General features: G+C 39.6%; 1 protein-coding gene across 1 annotated transcript in view; it reads right to left on the bottom strand.

The window, feature by feature from the left end:
- The window catches only part of LOC147247396 (receptor-type tyrosine-protein phosphatase epsilon-like), a 26121-nt gene extending 379 nt beyond the window's left edge, over positions 1 to 25742 (bottom strand). Inside the window, exons 1-21 of the mRNA XM_086179573.1 lie at positions 25393 to 25742; positions 18948 to 19190; positions 12051 to 12122; positions 9572 to 9668; positions 9026 to 9099; positions 8441 to 8577; positions 8183 to 8273; positions 7931 to 8007; positions 7796 to 7832; positions 7614 to 7711; positions 7014 to 7133; positions 5798 to 5961; positions 4519 to 4654; positions 4198 to 4347; positions 3139 to 3232; positions 2715 to 2791; positions 2440 to 2574; positions 2166 to 2291; positions 1911 to 2062; positions 844 to 979; positions 1 to 721 (exon numbers count right to left, since the gene is read on the bottom strand). The exon at positions 1 to 721 is cut by the window's left edge and continues 379 nt beyond it. Coding sequence (XP_086035699.1) covers positions 647 to 721; positions 844 to 979; positions 1911 to 2062; positions 2166 to 2291; positions 2440 to 2574; positions 2715 to 2791; positions 3139 to 3232; positions 4198 to 4347; positions 4519 to 4654; positions 5798 to 5961; positions 7014 to 7133; positions 7614 to 7711; positions 7796 to 7832; positions 7931 to 8007; positions 8183 to 8273; positions 8441 to 8577; positions 9026 to 9099; positions 9572 to 9668; positions 12051 to 12117 — 2043 coding nt within the window. The 5' untranslated portion in view covers positions 12118 to 12122; positions 18948 to 19190; positions 25393 to 25742 and the 3' untranslated portion in view covers positions 1 to 646. The remainder of the gene's footprint in view (positions 722 to 843; positions 980 to 1910; positions 2063 to 2165; positions 2292 to 2439; positions 2575 to 2714; positions 2792 to 3138; positions 3233 to 4197; positions 4348 to 4518; positions 4655 to 5797; positions 5962 to 7013; positions 7134 to 7613; positions 7712 to 7795; positions 7833 to 7930; positions 8008 to 8182; positions 8274 to 8440; positions 8578 to 9025; positions 9100 to 9571; positions 9669 to 12050; positions 12123 to 18947; positions 19191 to 25392) is intronic.
- Positions 25743 to 27619: the final 1877 nt, after the last annotated feature.

Genomic DNA, 27619 nt, shown 5'->3' with positions numbered 1-27619 from the left:
TAAATTCGTGGCCATAATTGAAGGCTCAGAGATACAAGGGTTTTTCCCCACAATTTCATAAACCTGTTGCCAAAATATGTAAAGTTGTTCCCCCGATTTGATTAATTTGTTCCCACACGACATGATCAATCAAATTGGATTTCAATTCTTGAGCTCAAAATCACAAATCACGATTTTCCATAAAGTCAAAACTAACAGTTTACTTAATTGGCAGCCGTGTGATTTAGCTTCTTGCAATAGTTTGATGCATAAGTGTCCACAAAATAATACTTCTTTTTCCAATTTGATTCATTTGTGACCACAAAATGAAACTTTTCCCCACAATTTGATTAATTCAGTACCACGAAGTATAATCTATGTCTCTTTACAGTCGCTATGGGGCTCTTTACAATTTGTGCAACAAAACTATGACATTTTTTTTTTCTACATTTAAAAGAACCCACCAACCCACGAAGTTAAACATGAATTCCCCTTCTGAATCTCTCGTGGACGGTTTCCTTTTTTTGTTCTTGCTCGTATTACTATAAGTTAAAATGTTTTTAGATCTGTAGTTAAGTGCAAAATGTAAAAAGAATCGCTTTAGAAAACAACATTCAGAAAAAACATTGCATATAAGTTGCTTTGACAGAAATCTATCCGACAAGTATCATTTAAAATTGGCGTAGTCTGAGAAAATATCCACAAAGTCTTGCACCACTCTATAGCAGAAGTCGTATTGCTCCTGGAAGGAAAAAATCAGAGGGAAAGTGTTAACATGCAGAAATGATTCCAAGAAACACAAACTTGACTAAGCTGACAGGTTCTGTAAAGCAACTTCGATGGTTTGTCATTTTTTAAACCCACCACAGTCTGAACCATATGTGGCCTCTGCATGCGTAAACTCTTGACTGTCTGAAAGACGTCCAGGAGGCCTTCAGCTTTCACGCGCTCCAGAATGTTACTGAGGGCGATGAAGGTTCCGGTTCGACCGGCTCCGGCACTGAAGCACAAAAAACCATCAGCAATTAACTCATGCATGCACACGCTTCAACAATAAACAGATGAACGATTTTTTGAAATGCAGGTTTAAGAAGTAGGACACATGGAAAAAAGAACTGCAATGAAACACATGTAATCTGAGTGGAAAGTCCTTTTTTTTAATTTGAGTTAAAAAAAGTTCGCAAGAGAAAAGGTGACCTTTGTTTAATAGTGCTAATAATCATCCTCACTTAAAGAGAGGCTAATCCGAACGCTAACACTAATCAGTTTGGAAGCTCAGTATTTGACTGAGTCAATGTTTACAATGATGGTGGGATGGAGAGAGAAAGAGAGAGAGAGAGAGAGGGAGAGAGAGAGAGCAGGGAGTGATGTGCAATTTGGAGAAGAGTGGAGAGACGTTAGGGATTGCAAAGGGTTAGCCCCATTCCCGTGGGGGCCGAGAAACAGCTTTAAAAAGCCCCTCTTAGACAAGTGGTGATGAAGGAATAGAAGAGAGTGATGACACCATTTCCTGTCGTTAGCTCATCTTATCAGATTAATCATAGTGGGAGTCAGAGGATATTTCACTTTGAGAGGTTTTAATTGACTGTGAATCAGTGGATTGGATCAATCCCGACGGGGTGCGCTGCTTTAGAATCACTTCACCTGAAGCTAGGTTCTGATCAAAGCTTTCACAGCTAAGTCTTTATAAGGGATCACAAAAGTGGTTTAGGCAGAGAACACCAGGTCTACTGAGGTAAAATGTTGAAGTTATTGTAACAGACAACGTAGGAAACAAAAATGTATCCGTAAAAATAATGATTGAAAAAAGGGTTATTGAAATGTGAGCCGGAAAAGACAAGCACAGGGTGGATATAACAAGATATATTGTATATACTTTTAATTCAGTGATGCACATCATGCTGCAGAATTGTCAAACTGATGCTTTTCACCTGCAGTGCACAATTATGGGATGGTTTCCAGACTGCTGCTGCTGCCTCTGCACGGAGGCAATAATGTCAATCATTCCTCTTCCCTCGGCTGGTATTCCGATCTCAGGCCATCCGTGGAAGTGGAAGTGTCTAACATGTTGTGACTGTTTTTCCTGGCAAGACGGAGGGATGTTATTCTCACGCAGCTTCAAAAACTTAAAAAAATAAAGTTTTAAATGAAGTAAAAATATTTATTTTGAAATAAAAATGACATACTGGTCTGTAGGTGAGCACCATGTCCTTAAGAGTGAAGGTTTCACACTGTGAATCTCCAGTCAGCTCCACCGTATAATCTCCAAATGTTACACTGCCCTCTGCTGGCCAATACTGGAAACACTTTTCCTAGTTGGAATCGACACACGGAAATAATCAACTCGCAGTCTTATAGTTTTTACACTTCAAAAATATATGCACCACAAAAGCAGTATAGAAGTATTAGAAAAACATAAATAAGACAATTAAATAAGAGAACAAAGAGAACACGCTGTACCTGCTCCCTCTCCTTTAGTTCAGTCAGCATAACGATTGAATGACACCTCCACTCCCACACCATCCTCCAGAAGTCCTCCACTGTGTGAGACAGTGGGCCCTGGGTTGCGATAAAATAGTCCTTCTGCCTGTAGCCCTGGAGGGCAGATGATCCAGTAAACAAGACTTGAGAGTGCAGCAAACACAATATTTTGCATTGTTGGTAAAGACAACAATGAGCTTTATATATATACTTCTATGGGAAATCTATACACGAGGTCGTGAGGGAGTGCTTACATCAATAAAGGAGGCATTGATGTAGTCAGTGAACTCCTGTCCTCTTTTCACTGAGAGTATTACACGGTTGAAATCATCTGCACAAAGAAAAAAAAAAAAGGGAAACTTTCCACAAGTGATTCCTAATAAAATAAAAGTTTAAGAAGACTGACGGGAGGGACAAAAAAAACCCAACCAAAAAACAGGAAATCTTTGTTATTAAAGCCAATCACTCCAGAGCAGCTGTGGAAAATGTTGCACCGTGACCTCCCCACACTGCCCCTTTAATTTAAGATGGATTTGAATGTAATTGATCACATAGACACACACTGGTTAACCAGATATCAGTGTACGGCACCTATGAAATCAGCAACACTGTGGTACTTTGATGTAACTCGGATGTGATGTATTATGGAGCTGTTCAGAGTATCGGAGTATTCCTTACACGGAATGATCTGAAGCACACGGTTCTTCTTCATGTTGGCAGGGAGGTTCCCAGTTCGCATGTTCTCCTTCATTATGCGCACGTTGGTCAGCTTCTGTTGGGAGAAGAAATAGGCATGATCAAGAACTTTGTTTATATCTGATAAGGTAAAGTTAACAAAGATAAAACCCGTGTTTATTTTAGCAGCTATTCATTAATTCAGCCTCAGTCTTGTGTCAAATATACTCGTTAGATTTCATCACGTGCAGACAGAATTATTCTGTTTTTATTTATTTGAGTTTGAGCCGAGTAAAAAGTTGGAGCTTTTTAGTCTTGTCTCAGTCAACGAAAACCATTTTAATCTAGTTTTAGTCAATAAAACTGCAACTTTACTTGTTTGAGGTTAGCCTTAAGGGTGTTTTGATTTTAGTCTTAGTCTTGGGACTAAGATACATAGTTTTAGTCTAATGAAGTTAAATGGACTGTTGTATTTTCAGTCTGAAAAAGGGTAGTTGCCAAACATTTTTTGTCACGTTATAGCTGACCATAAGCGGTTTCAGTCTGATTTTAGCCGATGAAAAATTGCCTCGACTTCTTTGTGAAGAGCCTTAATTTTTACTCTTCAGGGTTTTTTGAGCAGCACATTTAGATTTGGCTCTAGTCTTTATCTCTTCATGAAGATGCTTGATAGTTTAAATCAAATTGCTGTCACTTCAAAGTTACTTTGAGTGTAGATTTTGTTGGCAAAATGAAAACAAGCTTCTCCTTTTAGGTCTGCAACAAATAAATCAAAAAGTTCAAATCAGAAGAAATAAGGAGAGCGAGGGGTTTGTTTCCAGTCTCTGCAGCGATGTACGAGACAAAATGAAAAATTTTCACCCAGCTACAGTAAATTCCATGTGGCAGATGGTGGTGCCTTATAAAGTTTTAGTTGATTCAAAGCATTGTTATTTATGTTGCTACTGCCAAGAGCAGCACCCTGGGCAAGTTTTCCAAGAAAATATATCCATGCAGGGCGCGGGGTGATGGGACAATTCATTACTGAGCGAAATGTTTAAGAGTGAGCTTGTGTCTTCGTACCCTGAACTCCTCCTCCAGGCCCAGCCTGTCGTGAGGAGCCCTGGTGTTGTGAAGCCTCTGTAGATGGCCCTCCAGAGAGCACACATCCAGCTCTGTATCTCCATACAGATAGTACTCCAACAGAGCCTGGTAGATGAAGGAGTACTGCATCTGAGGAGGAAGAAGAAGAAGGTGAAGAGGAAGGGGTACCTGCTTTATTTTGCCAAACTACTTCCTAGTATCACTGTCAGTTTGTTTTCCTCACTTGTTTATGCTTCGACTCGAACACAGAGTTGAGCTGTCAGTCCAAGATACAAGAGGTCAGAAAGGGTCGACACTTACATCTGTCTGGATGAGTTGACAGCGCTGCTCTCGTATTCTGCTCACAAAGCCGAAGACATCCACCCTCTGTTCCATGTGCATCATGTCGATCGTGCTGTCAATGACAATGAACGTCCCGGTTCTCCCCACACCGGCGCTGCGGAGACGCAAAAAAACACAAGGTGTCACCGCAACGTAGCTATGAAACTCTCAAATAAGAACTTGATATCAAATCGTGGGAGTGGGGAAAAAAAGAACATGTGTTGGATAACCACACGGAAGATCGTCACGGAATAGTTGAAAAAATACAACGAACAAATCAGTGAATCGATCAGTTTCGACCTAATGATGCCGAGAGAAACCCAGCCCATGTCTTGTCTGAAAAACTTGACAGAATCAGCAATGATCACTAAAACCCTGTTTCGCTGCCTTTGCAGCAGATTAAAAAAAACACAAAAAAAATGAAAACCCCCCCCCAAATTTTTTGAAAAAGTTAGCTTTTATGTAACATGACCTGACTTCACCCTGCCGTTCATAACCTATTTTGGAAAAAAAAAAACACTAGAAACACCCCCAAAAAAAATTGACGCAGATGTCGCATCGGGTCCTTAAGTCAATATGGGATATCAATTGTGGAAAGCCACGAGCAGGCGTAAAAGCGTTTCACTTCTGAACGCCTGAAAACACTCCTAATAGATTTACAAGGGTCATTTCAGCAGATGGCACCTCGGGGAGCTCAGAGCCAGGATTCCACAGCAGGGTGTTGAAGCCTCCTCAATAGGCCCCATTCAGGAGCAACAGTCCCGCTCCCCCAGCACCTGTTGAAGCAGTTGCTACAATCGGCTGCAGATTTCTTTAAACTGATTGTCCAGACAAACATATCCACATATGCATTTAGCAGGCAAGTCATTAAATGATAATTAGGAATATAAAAACTATATGCACTCGGTTAGGTACGCGCACATTAAACTAATGCAGTATTCAACTGCCGTGCAGTAAATCCTCACATTCATGAGGATTATAATGTTTTTTATTGAATCTGTTTGAGAGGTGTTGAATTTAAAGGTTGTAATATGTGGTGTTGAACTGTACTGAGAGGTTTTCGTAAATTTATGCTTTCCATTTATGTGAATTAGTTTATGTGTAAATATCTATATTTTATTGCAGCAATAATAAGCTTTAGGGTTCTGCCTTTATGATTCGCTTATTAAATAACAAAGAAAAGTTTTGAAAAATAGCAGCATGTGCAGCACAGACACTATTTATATGAGTGTAGCTATGTGTTCTTCTGACATTTTACCTGCAGTGCACTACAATGGGTCCAGCGTAGGATGGATTGACAGCCTTGACCTTCTTGAGGAATTTCAGCATGCCGATGGGCGAGAATGGCACCCCGAAGTCGGGCCAGCTGGTAAAGTGGAGCTGAGTGACCAAGCGTGGGGCTCGGGGACCGTCACTGCCCTGCTGTGAAGCAAAGACACTCAAAGTTTATACGTGCGCAGAAATCATGAACGCCGCCCAGTCAGGAACTAGAAAAGTAACACCAAATTAACTGGAATCATCTCTTTTGAAAGCACCAAACCATCCTTGTGTACTGGTTTTCTTTTACCTCCCTCTCCTGTCTGGTGAATGCTCCCTCCAGAGAATGTCATTTCCTTCTCTTGAACACTTCGGTTGCTCTGTGTTCTGAGAGCTGAATGTAAAAGTCTGTCAGCTTGTGCCGCGGCGCTACAGCGGCGTCACTTCTCACAGAGTCAGAGAGGATATCTGCTCTTGGCTGGCATCAAATAGAGATGGAACAAAGTGAATTTTGCAATCTGAAGGCTTTTGCAGTACACCGAGACGGCACCCGACTCGGCAGTCAAAAACAGAAGACACGCAGATGCTGTGTGAACCTCCAAAGAGGGGTTGATGTGAAAACACTACACACTGAAACAGCGTGTATGTTAAACACACTTGTATATTGATATTTATTTTTATCTTTTATGCTGTCTGTTACACGAAGCCCTTTTAATATTCTAGGGTAGGTTTTCAATGTAGTTTTTCATTTATTTATTATATATTTTTTTAGCTTATTACAATTTACTAAACTGCTCCAATATCCCCGTTGGGAACATAACTGCTTTTTTTTTTTTTTTTTTTTTTAACAGCTTTTCACTTTGTTTAATGGTTCATTTTTAATAAGCCATAACGCTAAAATGTTATTATCATTATGTATTTCTATTACATTTGATAACTAGAGTTGGTTGAAATATTAAAATACTGGAAACTTGTATGTCCAATTAGGGGCACTGTTTATCTTCAATAGAAGTATATTTTCAATACGTGTTGACAACCATACACAGAACAGAGTTGAACAGAATGCATCTTTAGTCATTGTAGCATGAAATACATACTCTTAATAGATGAAGTAGCTCTAAACGATCAAGGACTTCAATTAGCCTTCTTGTTTGTGATGATTGAGTGCATAAAAAATATCACGGCATATACTGTATACATCCATGTATTTTACTTACATATTGTACACAGAATTTTCTAATGGTGTAGTCCACCAGTACGGTGAAGTCCTCCATGGCTACCCGCACATTCCCGTACATCCAGCAGCCTTTTTCTGGCCAGTACTGATAGCATTTTTCCTGCAAAAATATATTTAATGCACTTTATTATCACTGAAATCAAGATTATAAAAGTGCTTATTGCTTAAATTGCTGGGTTGCTGGTGGATAAGTGTATTCGAAGTGTGTATCTGCTTCAAAGGCAATCACAGGGACTTTGTGCGCCTCTGTCAGTCAATAAGATCCTCACAGAGAAGTTTCAACTCATTAACTAGATTCTCAGACTAATTATCATGAAACCTCTTAGGATCTTATCAACAATTATTCCGTCATTGATCCCCGATGCCTCCTATTCTGCTGCATCAAACCTGCTGTTGAGCTCTCAATTGATCATCCCATTGAGGTTAAATTTAATATAATGCTAAGTAATCTGTGGGGTGACAATTTGTATGGATTCTCATTTGGGAGAAGGGTCAAATAAATTATGTCCATGACTTTGGGTCAAGAGAATATAAAGAGGATTTCTCTAATCGTGCGGTGGAGGTTAATTCAGAGACAAACCTCTTTCCTTTCTTTCAGGTTTGTCAGCATGACTATAGTCGCTGTTTTCTGCTCCCAAATCATCCGCCAGAAGTCGGCCACTGTCTCAAGTTTGGGACCTGAAACGAAATCAGTTAAAACGTTCAAACAGTTGCACAAAACAAGGACTCATGAGAATAAACCAATCGAAAAATTGCATTTACCTTGAGCTGCAATGAATTTATTCTTCTCTTTATAACCCTGTGCAAGAGAAGAGGTTGTCAATGCAAATGCCTTTCAAAAAAAAAAGAAAAAAAGAAGTCATTTGCATGAAAAGCGCTGTTGTAATTAAGACTCACATCTATGTAGGATGCGTTTATGTAGTCTGAGCACAGATGTCCATCGTGATTACTTAATATCACTCTGGAATGATCATCTGCAGACAAGAGAAGAGGAAGAACACCACCAGAGTGTACTGTAAATAAAAGTCTTATTTGCTTTCATTTCAACCCACCTCACCTCACTTTTCCATTAGATTTAGTGATCAATAAATCTTCAAGTCTAAGGGTCACGTTAATATTGTCTGCTGCAGCGTATAGATCATCACTCACATGGTAAAATGTTTGGGTATCTGTTTTTCTCTCTGTTGTGCTCTCTGCTCGCCTCCTCAAAGGACCCGTGGTGGTAGTAACATGGCAGCGACTATAAAGAGAGAATCAAATCCTCATGAGACGAAAAAAATAAAAGCCGCCCGTACACAGCCTGCTGTCATAACATTTTATGGCTATTTTCTCTATTTGTTCTCTACTTGCGAGATCTTAGTCAGACACATTCCTGCATGGCTGACACACGAATTAACTTGTGCTTACGTTGAACTCTTCTCTGAAGAGCTTGCCATCATCTGCAGAGCGTATCCGGTACTCCTCCTCCAGCGAGTCCAGAGGGATGGGGAAGTACCTCTTGGAGGGCGAGGGAGATCTAGGGAGGAGGACCACTGTCTGCTCTCCTGTGTTTAAAAGAATATATAGCAGTCAGAATGCTAACGATTCCCAACAGAGAACATTACAAGCTCTCATAGCACCTGCAAAAACAAGCCTGATGGCCATTAAGATTTCCTACTTCTGTGGGTACATGACAGAAATGATTTCTTGAGTCGTAAACACAGCGCTGCAGCTCCTGCATGAAACTGTCTCAACTCAGAATTTGGCCTTTGCGTTTATTTATATATTTTTTTTCCTTGAAGAGAAAGTTTATATGGCTCCCTACGTGCTGGGAAAGCTAAGAGCCCTCCATAACCTCTCCAGCTAACTCACACTCCAGAATGTGAAACTTTCCCACTCCGTAAAGTAAAATCTACAAATCAAATTTTTTAAAACAAAAAAAAAAAAAGGAAGAAAAAGAGGAAACGGTTGCATTTTATTTTCATGGTTGTTTGGAGTAAAGCACAACAGTACCTTGTTCTTCCAAGAAGCCATTTGGAATCTTTTTATCCACCGAAGTAACGAGAGCTTTCCTGTGGTTTTTGAACCTGTCGTAATCACAGAGGGCGAAATAAAGAGAGCAAAACTGTCAAGAGAAAATAAAGGGCAAATACCTGCGTGGAAAAAAGCTGAAATGCGCCGAGCCAGATCTCAGAGCTGTTAAACACATAAAGTAGGCAAACAGAAAATACCAAAACCAATATCAACCGTGTGAGAGAGGAGAAGCTGTTCCTCCTCATGTTGTTGGCAGGAAGTGGAGCGCTTGGTCAGTAGATGAGTATCTGTGGCCTGACCTGACCTGCCTGTTTTTATTTGCCGTCTTTCTCGAGGTGCAGCTGTTTACCCATAAGCCACAGCCCGACCCCCCCTCCTCCGCCTCCCCCTCCCCAGATCACCCTCATCCTTATCAACTGACCTTGCACGCTAAAGTAGAGAGAGAACAGGGAGAGAGAGGGAGCAGAGGGATGCATTCAAAAATAAACAGTCGTGAGGTTAAAAACGGCGAATGCATGCGGTCACCTCAGACAGTAGATGGTCAGTAGCACAACGATGATGAGAAGCAGGGATATGACCAGCGTGGAGGGCAGCACGTGAGCTCCCTGGTGGCTGGAGTTTTCTGAGTGGAAGACACAGAGGATCACATTTGTGTTAAACTGGAACACAGCCCCCCCTAAAAATTTCGATACTAACTTTTTTGTGTCCGATACAATATTAAGGGCTAAGAAAATTTGGATATCATTGAATTTTTTTTTTCACAATGATCCCTCAAATATAGTTTTAAAACACAAAAACAAGGCTGGACAATTTACAGTTTAATTACAAACTTCTAAAATGACAGACACTGATGCATTGAACAGTACAGTGTTAGTTAACAATGCTCAAATCTTTCTTTTTCTGGAAAATTCATCTCCTCCCATCTTTGAGAAGTAGCAGTAGAAGTCCTGAATGCTATATTTTGGTGATGATGCTGTTACTAATATTTGGGAGTCAAAATCTCTACAAACTGATATATATTATTCAATAATCTTTTAGCAATTATCCTTCAAATGTAGCTCTCAAAGATTTAAGACACACATATTTAATGGGAGCAGGATATTTAACGGTTTAAATAAACTTAATCGTCGAAAATGACATCAGTGCCCTGACATAATCAACTTTACTGGGAATTTAATGAAAGGAAATTACTGAGAACTTTTCTCTGAATTATGATCTGTAAAAAGAAAGCTTGATTTATATAAACATATTACAGAAATAGTTTAAAATTTATTTCTTGCCAAGACCTGGTTGAGTTGATGGCTGTCATCCGTCCATTAAGCCAAGTCAGTTCATGTAGCTTAGCATTTAGACTAAAAGCAGCTTTAAACCGCTGGCCTGATCCTACTGACTTCCTCTAAATCTTACTAATTAACACGTTATATCATGTTTGTTTATTGTGATGCAACAACAGAAACATAAACAGGACCCACGGGTAGTTTTATAGCTAGTTATGTGTCACACTATATGTTTCTGGTATTCACAGCTCCGGGCTGAGAAGTCATTGGAGAAATAATGTGTTAACTACAGAGCTTTAGAGCTGCTGGTGTTGTTATAGCTCCGGACTGAGGCAGACGAGAGGTTTCCTCGTGTACCAGTGAATCATCTCCCGGCTAGAGTTCAGTTTTACTGTACAGACATGAGAAATGCATTCTTGCGCTTTTCTAACACAACTTAAAGTGTTACTTCACCCTAGTTTTAAATCTTTTTTTTTTTTTTACAAATTAATCACCGTTAGATGTCTTGATTTCATGAAAAATGTTTCCCCCTGAATGACTTTTTGGTGAGAACAGATTTCAGGAAAGACTATAGCCACGCGTTAGCTAGCTACAGTAGCTACAAGGAGCTGCAGATAGTCATGCTAGGCCATGCTTGTGGCATCTTTTATAGTTCACGTGAAAAGTGTTTGGATAGTAATGAGCACACGAATGGATAAAAAAGACTGGGATTATGCTGTAGGATGCATTTTAGAGTTTATGAATAGACACATGATACAGTTTTTCTGTCGTTATTCTTCGGTCTCCATAAGGTTGCAGCAACAATAAGAAGCTAATTCATCAGTGCGTCATGGGGTGGGGGTGGGGGTTACATTCCAAGACGGTTTAGTCAGCAATTTCTTTATTCGTGGAGGATGAGTGCATTTTTTTTCATCAAGTCTGTCAAAATCATGCAGTAACATGAAAAACAGCAACATTCTGTGTATTTTCTCGGAGACCAAAGGGAAAGGGAAAGTATTTGCATATCTGTCCAAAGAGAGTCCGTACCTCTGCCAAACAGACTACGTGGATACAGAAAATGAACATCTACAATTTGATCCAGATGGTCTCTGAAACTTATTCACTTGTTCCTTTTAATACGGCCTCTCATTACACCTTATTTCACGCACATCTGTCGATTTTTTCTTGAATTATCCCGCTGAAAAACAACAACAACAACAACAACAACACAACATCGCCTCCTTAGCAGAGATAAGAGATGATCCCAAAAACATGGCACAGTAAACTGATATACATTAATTAAATCAGCCTAAATGTGATTACCTTTTTAAGTTTTTACTGCAGTTTTGGGGAAATTTGCCATGTTGTCGCTGTCTCTTCACTTTCATCACATCTTATTTTCCTTCAAATATATTTATCTTCACAAATCATGGTAACTCATAGCTAGCACTCTTTGCTGTGCACTGTTCAATACCGCCTCATTTAGCGTTTATCAACATTTGACCTTCACGTGAAACATGTTTGCCGAAGGAACCCATTTTGAATCAGGGAAAGATGCTTCTGTGTAATTGTCTTTTTTATCCCCAGCAGCTATTGCAGCTTTCACTAAGCACATCTACTTCACCATCTGTTTAATGACTACTAACAATCCTGCGATGACTTAAACCTCCTGCACCTGCTTGACTTAAATGTTCCCGGCGAATTAAATTTAGGCTTCATCACTTGAGATGAGAAGCTGCACAAATTACCTGCCGTTTGGTTGTCATGGGATGAATAATTCACGGCTGCAGAGATCCCGATCAGGAACAACACCATTGTCACTGTGGATGAAAAACAAAGAGGAGTCACATAAACAGAAGAAGGCTGTGTAATAGCTCAGTTATTCCACTAGAAGGAGCCAAACCAACATAGAATGCATGCCTGTGAAGTTTACAAAAAGGCAGAAATGACTAGTGAGGAGCACTGAAAGGCCTTCTGGGAAATCTGCTTGCCTGAAATAGCAAATATTCAGACATGAACCATATCTCATGTTTTTTCACATTTAGGCGTGAATGTAGAAGCCTCATTTTTACGGTGTTATGTTTGGCCACATGGTGACATGTACTTCTGCATGGTTCCGATAGGTGTGAATGTTTAATTTTATTCAGAGAAATGGGAAGGTCTTTCGGAAGTGTTTTAAAAATCTGCATACTGCACGAAGATTATAATGCTGGCTTTTTGCAGAAGACCAGATGGTGTTGTTGTTGTTTTTTCACTGCAGATTCTCCTTTTTTCCCTTCATCACCCCCCCTCTCTTTCTCTCCCTCCTTCCACCGCGATTTGTTTCTGAACCAAACCACATTCTCGCTCTTCCTTTTTTACTTTATCGCTGGAAGCTATTACTGATTTATTTGGGGCAGAGCTATGTGAGCGCTCTTCCAAAAACAAAAAGGGATATGCCAAGATCCTCACAACGAGACTGGACACTAATCGATGGTTTCATATTAGCTTTGTGTTTTTTGTCGTATCCAAAAATCTCAAAATTCAAATCTTCATCCTTTGCTCTCCAAATACAGATTTTATAGAGACTAAATTGTGTAAATTAGACAAATCTAATTAAAAAGGTTTTGGTGGGATCAACTGTCCTCATTTGTCATCTGTTTTGAGGCCCTTTCTTGTTATAGAGGGCAGTGGAATGAATGAAATAATTCATTGTGTCAATCTAGTTCTTCAAGAAATAGGTCATCCAGGGCCCTAATTTGTGACGTTTGAAAGATTTTTTTTTTTTTGCACATAACCCGAGGGAGCTTTTTAGTAAATATGCTTCACATAACAATGAGCTCATGTCGAAACGTATCAAGTATTGCTACAAATACAAATTGCTCTCTGGGCTCTGGGCTTTGCAAATTTTTCAAACCCCGTGTAGTTACACAGGGTACAGAATGTTAGTACACATGCATTTTCATGGGTGCAATCTGCTGTTTTCTACAGTCCACTTTAGAGCGTCACCCACCGGCGTGCATGCAATCACATCATTTTTTTTTCTCATCTTCCGTATACGCATGCCTGCACATAAGTCCCACAGCCCAAGGCAATGTGTTGCATATGTGCCGCACTCTGGCGTAGGAGCCAGTTCTCTTCTTAGCGTTAACAAGCTGACAGTGTGGGCACCTGTTCCCCACACCACCCCACTGGGCAAGTGACATTCACATACACAGACCCGTCCTACAGCTTTATGCTGCAAGGCATGCTGTGCATATGGGTCAGCGCACAGGCCGCGGTGTATCTGTCATCTCCTGGCAGCTACAGAGCAACAGCATATAGCAGTGACATGGAAGGAGAGAATTTAGAAAGCAAGACTATGTCAAGTGCAGTGTCAGTTTGGGTGATAAGCATCAGATGTAGTCGATGAGGGAAGAGAAACTGGTGAGAAGAACATTTTTTTAAAAAGTCTTGTTGATATGAATGATATGAATCGCAATGAGGCCCTGCAGCCAACAGAGAGAATTAATAAACAAACAGAAGCAGCAATAACAGGCATCTGTGTTGACTTGCTAAACACAAGTCATTGATGGTGAAGTCACCAGTGTATTATTATCTGACTGACACATAGAGCCAAACACTGGTAACAACTTGTCAATCATAAAGAGGCTTCACTCCAGCTTTATCACACACTGTATTTGAATCTAAATGGGACCATCACTGGCAAAATTAGTATCACGCTGCCTTGAATAAGACCTGAAACTAGTGATCAAGAGCATAAATTCATTGAAATAAACATCAACTGAGGTTAATAGATCAAGTGAGATGGTCATTTTCTTACAGCATTCTATAGAAACCTTCCTGTCAAAATAGAGCAATTTCTTCACCCGAAATGAAAGCAAAATGAATAAAAATCAAAAGAGTAAAAAGACTAAAACTGAATTAAAGTCAGCTGGAGAGACACATTAAGGTGTTTTCATTGACTGAAGAACTACGACTGACAACCAGATCTCCTTGGTGGAATAATAAAAGCAGGATGAGGATGACTAGATGTGACAAAAACAAGGACATCAGACACATCCATCTGAATCTGAATCTGAACATAACTAAGAATTCCTTAAAAAATAATAGCCAATATTAATACTAGTGCAACATAGTTTTTCAAAAACGATGAAGTGTCACTTTTTAAATTTGTATTGTTGACCAAAACATTTGACATCCCAGCAGTTTCACACACACACACACACACACACACACACACACACACACACACACACACACACACACACACACACACACACACATATATGTATAAATATATATACAAAAAACCAGCCATGTCACCATGACTGACAGGATATTACTTCATATCTCTGTGGTGTCTTTCAACATTCTACCCTGATAATATACACTTAGAAATTCTCTTTTCTTTTGGCTAAGCTACTGTGACTGCAGTATTCATTCAGCAGCTCTGCTCCTCCGTCTGTTTAATGATGGCTAACAATCATGTGAGGACTTAAACCTCCTGCACCTGCTTGACATAAATGTTGCCAGTGAATTAAATCATACTGCATCACTTGAGAGAAAAGAGCTTCCAACCGTGCACGGCGCAAACATCAAGACTGCAGTGCACGAAACCGCGATGGCAGTGTCGATATTTTGTGCACCAAAAAAAAAATATATATATTATTCAGCATCGGTCAGCTCTGTTTTTGTTTTGAGAAGAGAGTGAGGTCAAAACGTGATGATTTCATGTAGATACCTGATGTGAATTGATGTATATTTGTACAGTAACTTGTTTTTAACAAAGAAAAACAAGTGCTGAGGAAATGTGTTTAGGGTCAGTGATGACCCCTGGCCCTCATAATGGTGTTACATGAGCACCTCACAGAGGAAAATTTACATTATGCTGAGTTTCCATGATTTTATGACTCAAATGCATCCCATAAAAATGTCTTGAAAAGTGTTAAATTCATTTAATGTGATTTCTTTGCAGATCTGGCTGAGGAGCAAATGGACTGCTACTCTTTCTGGATCACTGAGTGAGCAGATACTCGTCGAGAATTCAAAGAATTCACAATTATTGGAACGAAATTATTTAATCTGATTTCGACCAACAGCAAAGTTACACGTGTGCTTGAGGTCAGTCTGGTTTGCCGTGCGTCTTGTTGGAAATCAGCATTTCCTCTTCAACAAAATTGACACTGATGGTCTGAAATAACGATCATTAAACGACCATTTTCATCAGTGGTTAATCCGCCAGCTATTTTCAAGATTAACTGGTGAATTGTTAAAAAAAAATAAAAAAAATAAAAATGGAAAGCATGGTTAGGAATGTTCAAACCCTAAGGACTCCTCATTTCTAGTTGTGAATTTGTATATTTAAGAGCCAGGAACCAGTAAGTGACATTTTTGCTCGCTAAAACAACTTAAACAATTAACCAGTGATCAAAATAAATCAACTTTCCTTCATTTAACGCACTAATTAACGGATTAACTGCTCTAGTCTCAAGCATTTTATGAACGTGCAGGCAAACTCACACTTGACAATCTTATTTGATCGTTGACGAGGTTAACAAAGTACATAATAAAATTGTACAACTCGTACATGATGTTCAGTCTGTCTGCCTCCTGCACTCCCATCTGGTTGATGTTATTTAAGTATGTGTTGCTATTGTTTCACCGGTTTAACACCACACAATAAACTGCAGACGTGTATTTGTGGGTAATTTATTTCAGCTTCACAGCCAGCGCTCTCAGTGCTTGTTCAGCAGTCCTTCCTTATAGCTTATTCTTCAACAGCCTTCTGGGGGGTAAAAAAAAAAAAAAAGAGCAGAAAAGGTGAGATGTTTACGCCTTTATAGAAGCGCGGCAACGAGTCGCCAAAGCGAGCCAGCCGGAGTTCACTCTGGTCATTTTTATAAGCTTTAGCTCTTAAAATCTACAAATCAGGATTCAAGTTTTTAATTGCCAATCATACACGTTTGCGCTCTGTTGATGTCCGTTTATTCAAAGGTCAAACTAAACGCTAACCCCTGGTTCGGGGGTTTTGTGTGCTGTCATGAGTTGCTGAAGGCTCCGTATATAACCACATCTAATCCTTCTCCACGCCATCAGTGAATTGCTGTGTCATCCTCATCTCTATTTATGAATAATTTTGATAGTAATGTGGACGTGATGTATTGCACTCTTCCATTAACAACAGTTTTAACATGAACGCCTTCCACGCACAGTGAAACAAGTGTCAGCAGTAAAATCATAAATCATTCATCTTAAGTGGGCTCGTAAAACACCAAAATTAATGTAGATCCATGCGAAATGTTCAAAAAAGCGCACGCAAAGTCACTGGGATTCATTCTAGGGCAAAAAGGAATGTCAAAAATGTCAATAAATTAATTAAATTCACGTGTTAATTTTTTGGTATTAAACATCAATATCGTTGTTTTTTTTTCGATCTTGTGTGAATATTTTCATGGGAAATGAACGATTTTTTTCCAGTAACTTTAAAGTCGTGTGACCTAGCAACTCCAAATCAATACATTTTGACCGGACAAAAATGACACACCTCTTTATGAATCATTTTGCCTAAAAAATGAATCACTTTTTGCCCCATAATTTTCAAGGTTATGTGATCGAGGGACTCCAAAGGTTATTATTGGTCATATGAGAGTGAGAAACGCCCATTTTACTGCCTCTTTTATTTCATACTTTCACATTTTTTCAAGAGTCTTTAATGACAAATGATGGGGGACAGTTAATGCAAGCTGCTTCAATAATATTTTTAAAATAATGATGATGCTGCCAGTGTATTTATAACCGTATTGTGAGAGGAAGAAGCACATTATATCGTTGTGTTAATTTTTAGTCTCACCTCCAAGGTTATGGATTACAACTACGGATTTTGCTGTTAATTAAGAACAGTGCTTAGTATCGAAGCAAATTAAAATTTAGTTCCAAGAAAAAAAAAATCCCGCAAAGCGTCGGCTCAGTTGACTCCTACCGCCGTCTCCCTGCATCGCGATCCTCTGGGGTTTAGCTGGTTTTGACCACAGTAAGTACCAGAATATGATGTGCGGTATAAACAAATAAGAGCCTCAACAACCTGATCCTGCTAAAAGTTTAATCAAAACGATCGTTGATTTGAAAAATTCATGATTCTACATTATTCATTGCCTTTCCACCGGTGACTATATGGAGGAAATTCACGGATGCATGTCAGATCTAATGCTTTTTGAAGTAGGATTTATGGTTTGGAACCACAGACGCAATATTAATATCTAGCAACAGAACGTCAGTGAGGCATAAAGAACCTAACATAGAAATCTTTTGAACAGTCAGAATATTTATTTGACTTGTAAAGCATCTCATGTCTGTTGTCGTGTCTCAAACATTAACACATTTTATCGAACTCGCTCATGTCTCAAGATTCAGCAACTGCTGAGATACTGTACATCCACATTTTTTCTGCTTGGCACAGAATAGATGGCATGTCAACACAAAACAGATAAAAAGATTTTTTGTTGTTGTTTCCGAGCAGAGGAGGAACAAAGACGGAGTAAAAAAAAAAAATTTTTTTTTTTAAAAAAGATGAAGATGTGCCAAGGAAAAGAATAGAACAAGAGCGCAAACACATGTCAGTAAAGTGTGGCAGCGGAGAGGGGAGGGGAGATGAGAGACGAGATGAAAGGAGAAGGAGGGGGGGGTGGGGAAGTGAAGCCGCGGGAGATAAGCATCTAGATTCTGGGTTCACAGCCATTATGGAAGTAGTAGTTAATACACAGAAGTAGAAGAAAGGATGAAGCTTCACTTTCTGGTAAATTCTGGCTTACATGTTCAGTTGTAGCCTGCTGTATTTCACATCAGAAGGAACCTTTGCAACAAGGCTGCCTTTAAAATCATTTCACAAACCACTGACTACGTTTCCATGCACTCAATAATCCGCTGTCATTCTGGTTTTTAACCTTTTCTCTGAAAATGATAATATTCTGAATTAGGAAATATCGGAAAATAAATATATTGATTACATGGAGCTGCGTATGAATTCTGACTGGTTAGCCTTGTCAGAAAGACAAAGGCCAGAACTAAAGTTTGTTGTTGTCTGCCTCCAGACAGGTTAGAATAATACACATCTCAGCCTTCACAGTTATAATTTCCCCTAGTGCGCATTTGTGAAAGGAAAAAAGGATGCTGAGTGTTTTCCTACTGTTGTTTTACTTTTTAATGACATGCTTAATGATTAATGAGGCTTGTTAGCAGTTCTCATTAGCATTAAGCTAGTATCTATACATCTGGCTGCAAACACGCTAATATCCGCATATATCACATCATCAGGAAATGCTTGATTGGGGGAGGGGCTAACTCTTAAATGCCAACTTGAATATACTAGTTGCGTAACCCTTACCATTTTCAGAATATCAGTGAGCATGTAAATGTAGCAGTTGTATCCCATGACACTGTAGCTGCATCTCTATCTCATCTTCTCAGACAGCCACTGCATTATTAAGGTGAAAGGAATCAATCTGAAGAAATGATTTTAAAACCAATTAGTCTCATCTAGAAAGGAGACACTGTAAATATCGGATTATATCCCATTAATGGATTGAATTTCTATTGATCCCCCCCCCAGTACAGACTGAAACCACGTTGATCTCATCTGTTTGTCCAAGGATTAATAAAAGACTTACACTTCCAAGCAAAGCCAGTGCGATCTGGTATCAGTTGACCTGTCAGTCCATATCAGCCATGTGACCCCAGCTCCTCGTCTTGGTTACTGGGGGGGTTTCTACCCTCAGACTCCGGACTCCTACTCACATCCTCTCTGAGGTCTCACTGCCTTTACTGGATGAAGAGATTACTGGTGTTCGCTGTGGCGCCGGATGTTGTTTCGAGCAGCGTCAGAACTGCAAGGCACATAGGATCATGGGGACCTGGAAAACGAAACAAAATCACAATTGTTAATGAGTTTCTTTCGCAAATTGTAAAAGGCTGAATTCTCTTAACTCACAGTTTGACCTGACGAAAGGAAAAAAACATGCAGGGAAGCATGAAGAAACAAAAAGAGAGAAGAGAAAAGAGTGGGAGTTTGCACTAGCACAGTTGAGAAATGACTCTGCACTACAGCTCATTTAACCGTGTGTATGTGTTGTGTGTGTGTATGTGTGGGTATGTGTTGTGTGTGTATGTGTGGGTATGTGTTGTGTGTGTGTGTGCGGGTATGTGTTGTGTGTGTGTGGGTATGTGTTGTGTGTGTGTGTGGGTATGTGTTGTGTGTGTGCGCGCGCACATGCTTTTCTGTTTCAGCTCATTTTAATTTTCTATCTTATTTAACATTATTGGAGTCTATTGAAACGTGTCTGATGTTTTTCTTTTATTGCAGAACTCCCATATTCAACCCTGCTTTCTTTCCTCCAGGTCCCTCAGGTCAGCTGACTTGAGGGTTCACATTGCACCACAATCTAAAAATTTTAAAACTAAAGAGTGACTGGGCATTTGGTCTTTCTGTCTCAGAAAAGTTGAGTAAAAACCTTATTTTAGCATTTGAATCCCACTGATCTGCTCCCGTTTTTGCAAATTGTAGGTTTTTTTTGTTGCGTTTAAGAGCTGCGCACTCCTCGGTTTGTCTCTTCATCTGTTAGCAGAGTCCGTAAAATATTATAGATGGATTTTGATGTCGTTCTTTTACGATGATGGTCATACCGTTACATCAGCTTCTTGTTAGGATTGTGTTATCTGTGCTTCAGAGGTTATGCTTTTGGTGCTGTTTGTTTGCCCGTGGAATTATGCAAAAACTAGAAAGCCAAATTTCACCAAATCAAATGGAGACGTGCAGCTAGTACCCAGGAAGAATTCATTAGCAGTAGTCGTATTTGTAGTGGTAAACATGCTCTATAAATACATTAAACTTGACTTTTAGATTTGTTTTAATGCTTCCGCTGCTGCAAAAACCGTATCTTAAGTTTTCTCCTCCGATCTTACAGCAACTTTACCTCCATCAGGACGAAAAACGAATTCTGTTGGTCTCCCAAACAGTGTTTTTGTTTCCTTCACTGCTAACATGTGTGGCTCAGCCAAGAGACTTACAGACACACAACTGTCCCACAAAAAAACATCACACCAAGTATATTGGAATTTTACACAAAGACTCATCTGTGATGTCATTCCGCCGCCGGCCTTGACTCTGAGAAAGAAGGCACGGCCCTTTCGCCCATTCACTCCTACTCTGCTAGCCTCCCGCTGCCCACAGGTGTGAGACACAAAGACATATTGTTACTACGTCGGTTGTGACGCAGCAGCGCTGAAAGCAGAGAAGAGGTGAATACTAAACCCATCTGGACAAGCCCACTCAGTCTGACCCATGGTGACGGAGAAGAATGAACAAGGTTTGAAAACAGCTTTCTTTTTTTTCTCTTCAAACACTGGAACGGTTGCATTTTTTTTGGCATTGAAACACAGACGTGTTTCCCATTAAGGACACACAGCTCATCTATTTTACTAGTGCTGCACTTCCATACATTCCAAGGACCCCCAAGAGTCAGTTTAAAAAAAAAAAAAAAGAGTCAAAGCAACACAGTCAGAACTAATTTGATTTTAATCCAAAAACATTTGAACCTGCCCTCCCCGTAAAGTTGCTCAGTCTCTTTCATACTTTTCTTTCAAATACCAAGGTGAATTTCCTCAGACTTTACAAAGCCACAGAAGTGAAACGAAATTATTACTTCTGAAGTTCTAAAACCGAGGGAGTTCTCATTTGAAGCGTTAAATGTGGCTCTGACATCTCTGATTCAAACACAATAATGCTACCCTCTGTGCATTTATGATCTACATCTCTATACATGCCCTATTGGCTCAACTAAATGCTCAACTAAAAAGTAACTTACAGAGGGGCACATATGACCTTTGACCTGGCCCATAAACACAAATCCTGTTACTGAATCTGTCCATCAAAAATGAATCCGTGTAACCAGGCAGAAGTGGTGATATTAGCACTGATCTCTGGAAATATTTCTATTCTCTCTCTGCAGTCTTTTGCACTCTGCTTCTTTTTTATAATAGTAAAGTTGTTGTACAATAGGTTTCGGAAAAGTAAAGCAACTAAACTAAAGGTTATCAATAATAAATACATAGGTAATATGCTGTAAGTATAGCACACTTCTTAGAACTAAGCTTAGCTTTTTGCCATGGTAATGTGTTATTATTTATGATTAAAAAAAAAAGGCAAGGCTGAATAGTAATAGGAATAAAAAATGTATCAAGTGCTCAGCTACTCATTCTCTATATATTTCGCTTGCCTAAAAGTCCTTTGGGAGACCTTTATGAAACCATCTTTATCTTTTCACATAGAGCATTGTTCTCCTTTCAAGCTTGTACATTCAGTCCAAAAAAAAGTAGAAGAAAAAAAAAAACGACAGAGACACGCCGGCACACACAAGCACTTCTTCTCTGTGCAACTCAGCCCATTGACTAAGAAGGGAAACATGCAGATCATTAAAGTTTTATGAGAGTGCAGTCATCACCCGGCACTCTGTGGTTCAATCATTAATTCATAGCAAAACAGGCAACGCTGAGCACTGTAGCTAAGCGTGGCTCCGAATGTTAACATTCCCTTAAAAGAAATTCCTCTTGTCACATAAGTTTTCTCTTGTCAGTCAAAGGCATTTTTGAAAGACATGGACAAACGTGATGGCTCACCAGTGAACCTTTTAGCTCCTCATGATGATTCACATGGTGCCTTCATGACATATTAATCCAATATTGATGGCTTTAGCCAGAGAGGCACACGTGGTGAATCCACATATAACAGGCAAAAACTAGGACATCAGAGAGCACACGTGACTTCATTCACAATCCTTTAGAGTTTATCAACCTGGTTGGACAATGTGAATTCACACTTTACACTGTGCGTCAGACCGTTTGGGATTCTAGCAGTAACTTTTTTTGCCTTTCCAATACACACAAATACATTTTTCACTGCTGCACTACTTCTTTTTCTCTCCAGGAATCGCTAGCAAATTGTATTTAGCTTGAAGCTAATAGCGACCCTGGCCTCAGACTACAGCACCAAAACTGTCCAAAAGTATCCGTTAATAAACTCTCAGGGGTATCTTCCAGTATTTCCAAATCTCCTTTATCCAACTGTTCGCTCTGTATTCCACAAACACTTGGATTTCAGTTAAGACAAATAAACTGTAACAAATCTGCGCTACTGTGAACGGATGTGACCAACTGTGAGCTAGATTGTCCAACTGAATTTGCCAGCCAGTGACACTCAACACTTGCTCATGATATCGCTGAGAGCAGAGGAGTTTGAGGTTTTTTTTTAACCTTTAATCAAAGTGTTTGTGGCTTACTGAGCAAACAGTCGGATAAAGAAGACGTAGTTTATGCCGGATGATGTGTTTAAAATTTGTAAACAGAAATTTTTGTTAAGTGTTTCCTCTTGTCGGTAGTTGGTAGCTACAGGGCGGCATTAGCTCCAAGCTAAATAGACAAGGCTGGCAATTTCTGACTTCTGAAGTCACAAAGTAGTAATGCCGGAAGGGAAAAAAATTCTTTGTGAGCTTATGTTCCAATTTGTGAGTACTTGAAAGACAGAATACAATTTTGGGTGAAGTATTGCTTTTATTGGTCAGACATCAGTGAAAAACAGGAGAATTTTAAAAGCTGTTCTGACTTAAGTCTAAATGCAAAGATCTACCAACTTGAGACATTTATTTCTTTAACCCAAGGTGACCTACAACTTTAACTGACTGGTCCACTGAGCACACTGAACACGCCATTATTTGAAATGAATGGCTCTTGCTCGGGGAAATGGCTGGGAAATGTTATTTTCATGCCTCTATATCAGAGGATGAGCAGAGTAATCTCTATCCTCAACTCAGAGGACTCCGAAATGACACTTCTGGGGCACAGAATATGTGAAAGTAGGGACAAGAGATAATAATCATTGCAATTATTGCTTTAGACTGGTTGCACCGCGGCTCACTCAAGGGGAACAAGTTTGCTTCTTTTGCAAGGGTACATGTGATCTAAAGAACAAGTAAACCGAAAAAAACCAAGCTTCTCAGTCATTTTTATGGGGGAAAAAAACAACAACTATATGTATTTTAAACCCTACAATTCACTTGTGTGTGTCCTTGTTTAGATTTTGCCTCACATACATTCTTTGGCTGCTTCACAATGAATGTGAACCAGTGCATGACCTCAGCACTTCCTCTTCTCACAGCAAGTTACACCACAAGTACTGGATAAGTTATGAAACACTGACAAAGCAGCAAACCTTGAAAAAGATTTGAATTATGGCTCTCTCTCTCTCTCTCTCTCTCTCTCTCTCTCTCTCTATATATATATATATATATCCATATTTTTTTTCATATTTTCATGGCTGGTTCTGTCTGCATTCTTGAGTCATAAACAAGTAATGCAGGAGGGAAGAAAAATTGTCATTGCCAGTTCAAGACACCTCCATCCATCCATTTTCTATACCGCTTACCCGTTAAGGGTCATGGGGCGGCTGGAGCCTATCCCAGCTGACGTTAGGTGAGAGGCGGAGTTCACCCTGGACGGGTCGCCAGTGACCCTTTGGTTGCTAGACAGCCACTTTACGTCTGAGCCATGCTGCCAGATCTAGACACCTATTTGTGAATACTTGTAAACCGAAATATATATTTTTGGACAGTATCACCTTAAGGACTTGGCTCAAGGGCACTAGTGGGAATGAGATTGATTCATCCCTCAAGTCCTGGTAGAGAACTGGTGACCCTCCACTCACAAGCTCCCAGCTTCTCCAACCCCCAGGTCACAGCAAGTGAGTTTTTCAGTTTTAAGGTCATCACATAATTTATGGCGTCCTCTCAGGGTCTTCATTTTTATCTTTTCTGAATTGATTGTCAATGACCTGTCCCTCTACCTACGAATCTATCAATTCTGATTGAAATTCCTGTATTCCAATAAATTTATCTAAACCAGGGTTTCCAAAACCCTGGGATTTAGTGATAAAAAGATGAAGGCTCATGAGGTGGTTTCCAGATATCAAGAAAGATTGAAACATTATCAAGAAGACCTTACATGGTTCTAAAGATTAAAGAATACCATTACCACCAAAATACCATAACATAGTAATTGTGTGTGTGTGTTTGCGTGTGTGTGTGTGTGGGGGGGGGGGGGGGGGGGGTCTGTAAACCTCCAGCATCTTTATTTCTTTTGGAGGTCCCGAGCTGAAAAGTTTGGAAACCCCTGATCTAAACTAAACCAGTTTCTTTCCCACCTTAGGATATCAAGAAGTCATCATGAAATGAGTCCAACATTAGCTCACGTATTCCCACCGTGTTCGAGATGTGGGTTAGAGCAGAGGAATCCGAGGTGAATCTAAAATTAGCTTTTAATAGGCCATTTATACGGGGATTGAGCTGCAGGTTATTGTGAATGAGGTTATAGTGAATGAGTGACATTTATAATTCATGAACGTCCATCAGTCGCCCAGACTTTCACAACAATGACAGCTTCCGGAATCAAAACAATTGAGCTGAGATAATTAAATGTTCTTGTGTGTCCCTTGTTCCGCAGTCCTGTTCAGAAACTGGATGAAGATTATTTAGAATGTTTACAGAATGGATGAAGGATTTTGTTGTTATTTGGAAATCAGATGTATGTCCTTGCATCTTAAGAAAAATACCATTTCATTGCTGTAGTGAAGCATCCCTGATTGTCATGGATGAAGCCTGCAGGATTGTTTGTGTACTACTTGTACCTCCCCCTTGCGTTTCCTGTCTAGACCGGTGAAGATGTTGCTAATCCAAAGCATCCCCTCCCAATACAATCTGATCAGATTTATTTTTGATCAATCTCTCAGGTGTAGGAAATACAAAAAGCAAATGTTAGAAGAGGAAATCGATGTTATCGAGCCTGCTGTTGGTGCAGGGCGGTTTGCTCCACTAACCTATATTTACCGTAGAGCATGCAGGGATGGCAGCGTCAAATACAGCAATAGCTATGCATGAAAGGAGAATTTCGTGTGTTTTAATTGAAATAACACTGATAAAGCTTTAAAAATAAATGAGATGGTCAAACAGTCGATGTGCACCCACGAATACTCAGGGTGTCCCGGCTGGTTTGGAACGTTCTGTGTCTTACCGTGCAGCTCAGATGAGTGACCTCGCCTCACTCGGCGCAGCGGCTGATGATGACGGCTGAGACGGTGGTTGTATCCTTCCGAGAATAACAGAAAGCGCACACACGCGCGCCAGGTTGTCAGCGTCTGATCGGAGATGGAAAATACGTTTAAATGATCCCGTTTCTGCTCATGTTTGCTGCAGGTTTGTGTGAAGATGCGCTGCCCTGCCGCCTGTCGGAGCCGAGCCGTGTTATGGCAGCCAAAGCGGAGCTTGGAGACCCTCCCCCGGGCGCAGAGCAGTGTATCAGGTGGACGCTCAGCATCCCTCACATTCCTCCACCATCACGGTAAAGGGCAGGCGTGTTTCTCAGTTGCTCTTATTTTTCTTTTTTGAACGGTTGGCATTTTGTGCAGTATATTGAGGGAACCACATCTTCTATATGTATGTTCAGTTATTTGTCACAAGCTTGCATGTTCAGAGGCATTATTTTTTTCAGGCGAAGGGTATTTGAGTGCATCCACACATGATTTCAGTTCATTTTCATTCAATATCGATTTTAACCAAAGTGTATTTAAGGTCACTGTCTCACAAAAATGCAAGAACATCCTGTTTGGAAAGACGAAGAAACAAATGTGGACCTAAAATGAAGCCAACATTGAGTAGAGCCATCTGCTGGCAGTGATACACCAGTGCCCCCTTCATGTGCCAAAAAGGTGTCAAAAACAAGAGAAATCACTGGAATAAATGATACTTGAATAAGTAAGGTTGCCCATTTTTGTCAGTTAAAAAAAGATCGTACAGTAGCTGTAATTCTAAAATATTCCAATGGGGAATTCTAATTTTGGGATTCAAAAAAAGGGAATGATAATGACAGTTTTACCTCAAAAATCAAAGAATTTTGATGTATTATATCAGAATTATGACCTTTATTTCAATTTCAACTGTTTCACTGATAATCGTGACTTTTTAATCTCATAATTGAGGCTTTTATTTCAAAATGAGGACATTTTATCTCCTGCATTGGACAGTTGTGTGCTCATGATTATCATTGGCTTTTTATTTTATCATCAAGGCTTAACTTTTTTTTCTTTTATTAACCGAAATAAGCTTCCATACCCATGAGATGTTTTAAAAATGAAGCACTCTATAGCCTAAAGTATGTATAATTTAGGGATCAAATTATATTTTCAATCTTACAAGTTTTTTTTTGTAATTTACAAACAATTTGAATGCATTTCGTCGTTCAGCTTACCAGTCTATGTGCTTATATTTTACAGAATATTCACATGTGTGACACCAGTGTGAAATATAAGCTCACGGGAACTCTTGAAAGAAAAAGAGGGGTGTAAAAGATTCACCATTTCCATAATATACAGCCATTCAGGTCCAAAAGTCTGATGTATTTACTTGTTTATCAAAAACCAAACTGTCTGTAAAATCTGGTTCTGCAGGATGTCAGTCTAAATTCTGAAAAAAAAGTAGTAATAAGTTTGATGATGTAATGCATATACTGTGTTAAGAGTGATCATTTCTTGTAAAGATGTATCAAAGTGCTGCTTATACTTTTTAAATTTATTCTATGGCCAGTCAACTGAAAGATAAACAAAGCAGATTCACTGAAGTTTGGCAGATGCAGGATCCATCGGTCACAACATCTGTATATTGTTTACTGTATGTTATCCAAACTGTTTCAGAATTTCAACTCTTCCACTGCGATTGCGGAAATATTGTAGTCTGACTTTTTTTAATAATCGGGCCATTTTTCTCTCAGCTACATGGCCTGTCCCCTCCATATCCTGACACATAGAATATTTAGGTTAAGGGCTCGTGGAAGAAATTCGAATTAAATCCTGCATCACAATTTGTATCGCTGATTCCAGCACGTGTCTAAAATGGAATTCGAATTATTTTTGCACACGCCGCCTTCGATTTAGTCCCTCCAGGTCATTTTTGTTTCAGGTGTAATTCTACGCTTGAACTTGTGGTAATAGTAATGCATGTTAGCTGTCAGCAGAGGGCAGTGCTGCTACACAAATGTTATGTAAACCTCCTCGAATGCTGAGCAGTTGCTTGGTGATTCATCAAGTTCCATGCATGTGAAGCAAATGACCCAATAACCCACCTAATATAACTCATCATATAATTGAATCATTATTTTCTTTTTAGTACAGTACATATTGACGTCAAAGGCGAGGAAACTGCCATGCTCAGCTCTAATGAAGCAAACTTCATAATGAGTGAGTCAT

The sequence above is a fragment of the Aulostomus chinensis genome, chromosome 16, assembly GCF_037954235.1.
Source record: "Aulostomus chinensis isolate RoL2024-O1b breed Wild chromosome 16, RoL_Achi_v1.0, whole genome shotgun sequence".
Classification (NCBI taxonomy): Eukaryota; Metazoa; Chordata; class Actinopteri; order Syngnathiformes; family Aulostomidae; genus Aulostomus; species Aulostomus chinensis.
The sequence above is the reverse complement of the archived record's forward strand: the minus strand, read 5'-3'. Positions and strand labels throughout refer to the sequence as shown.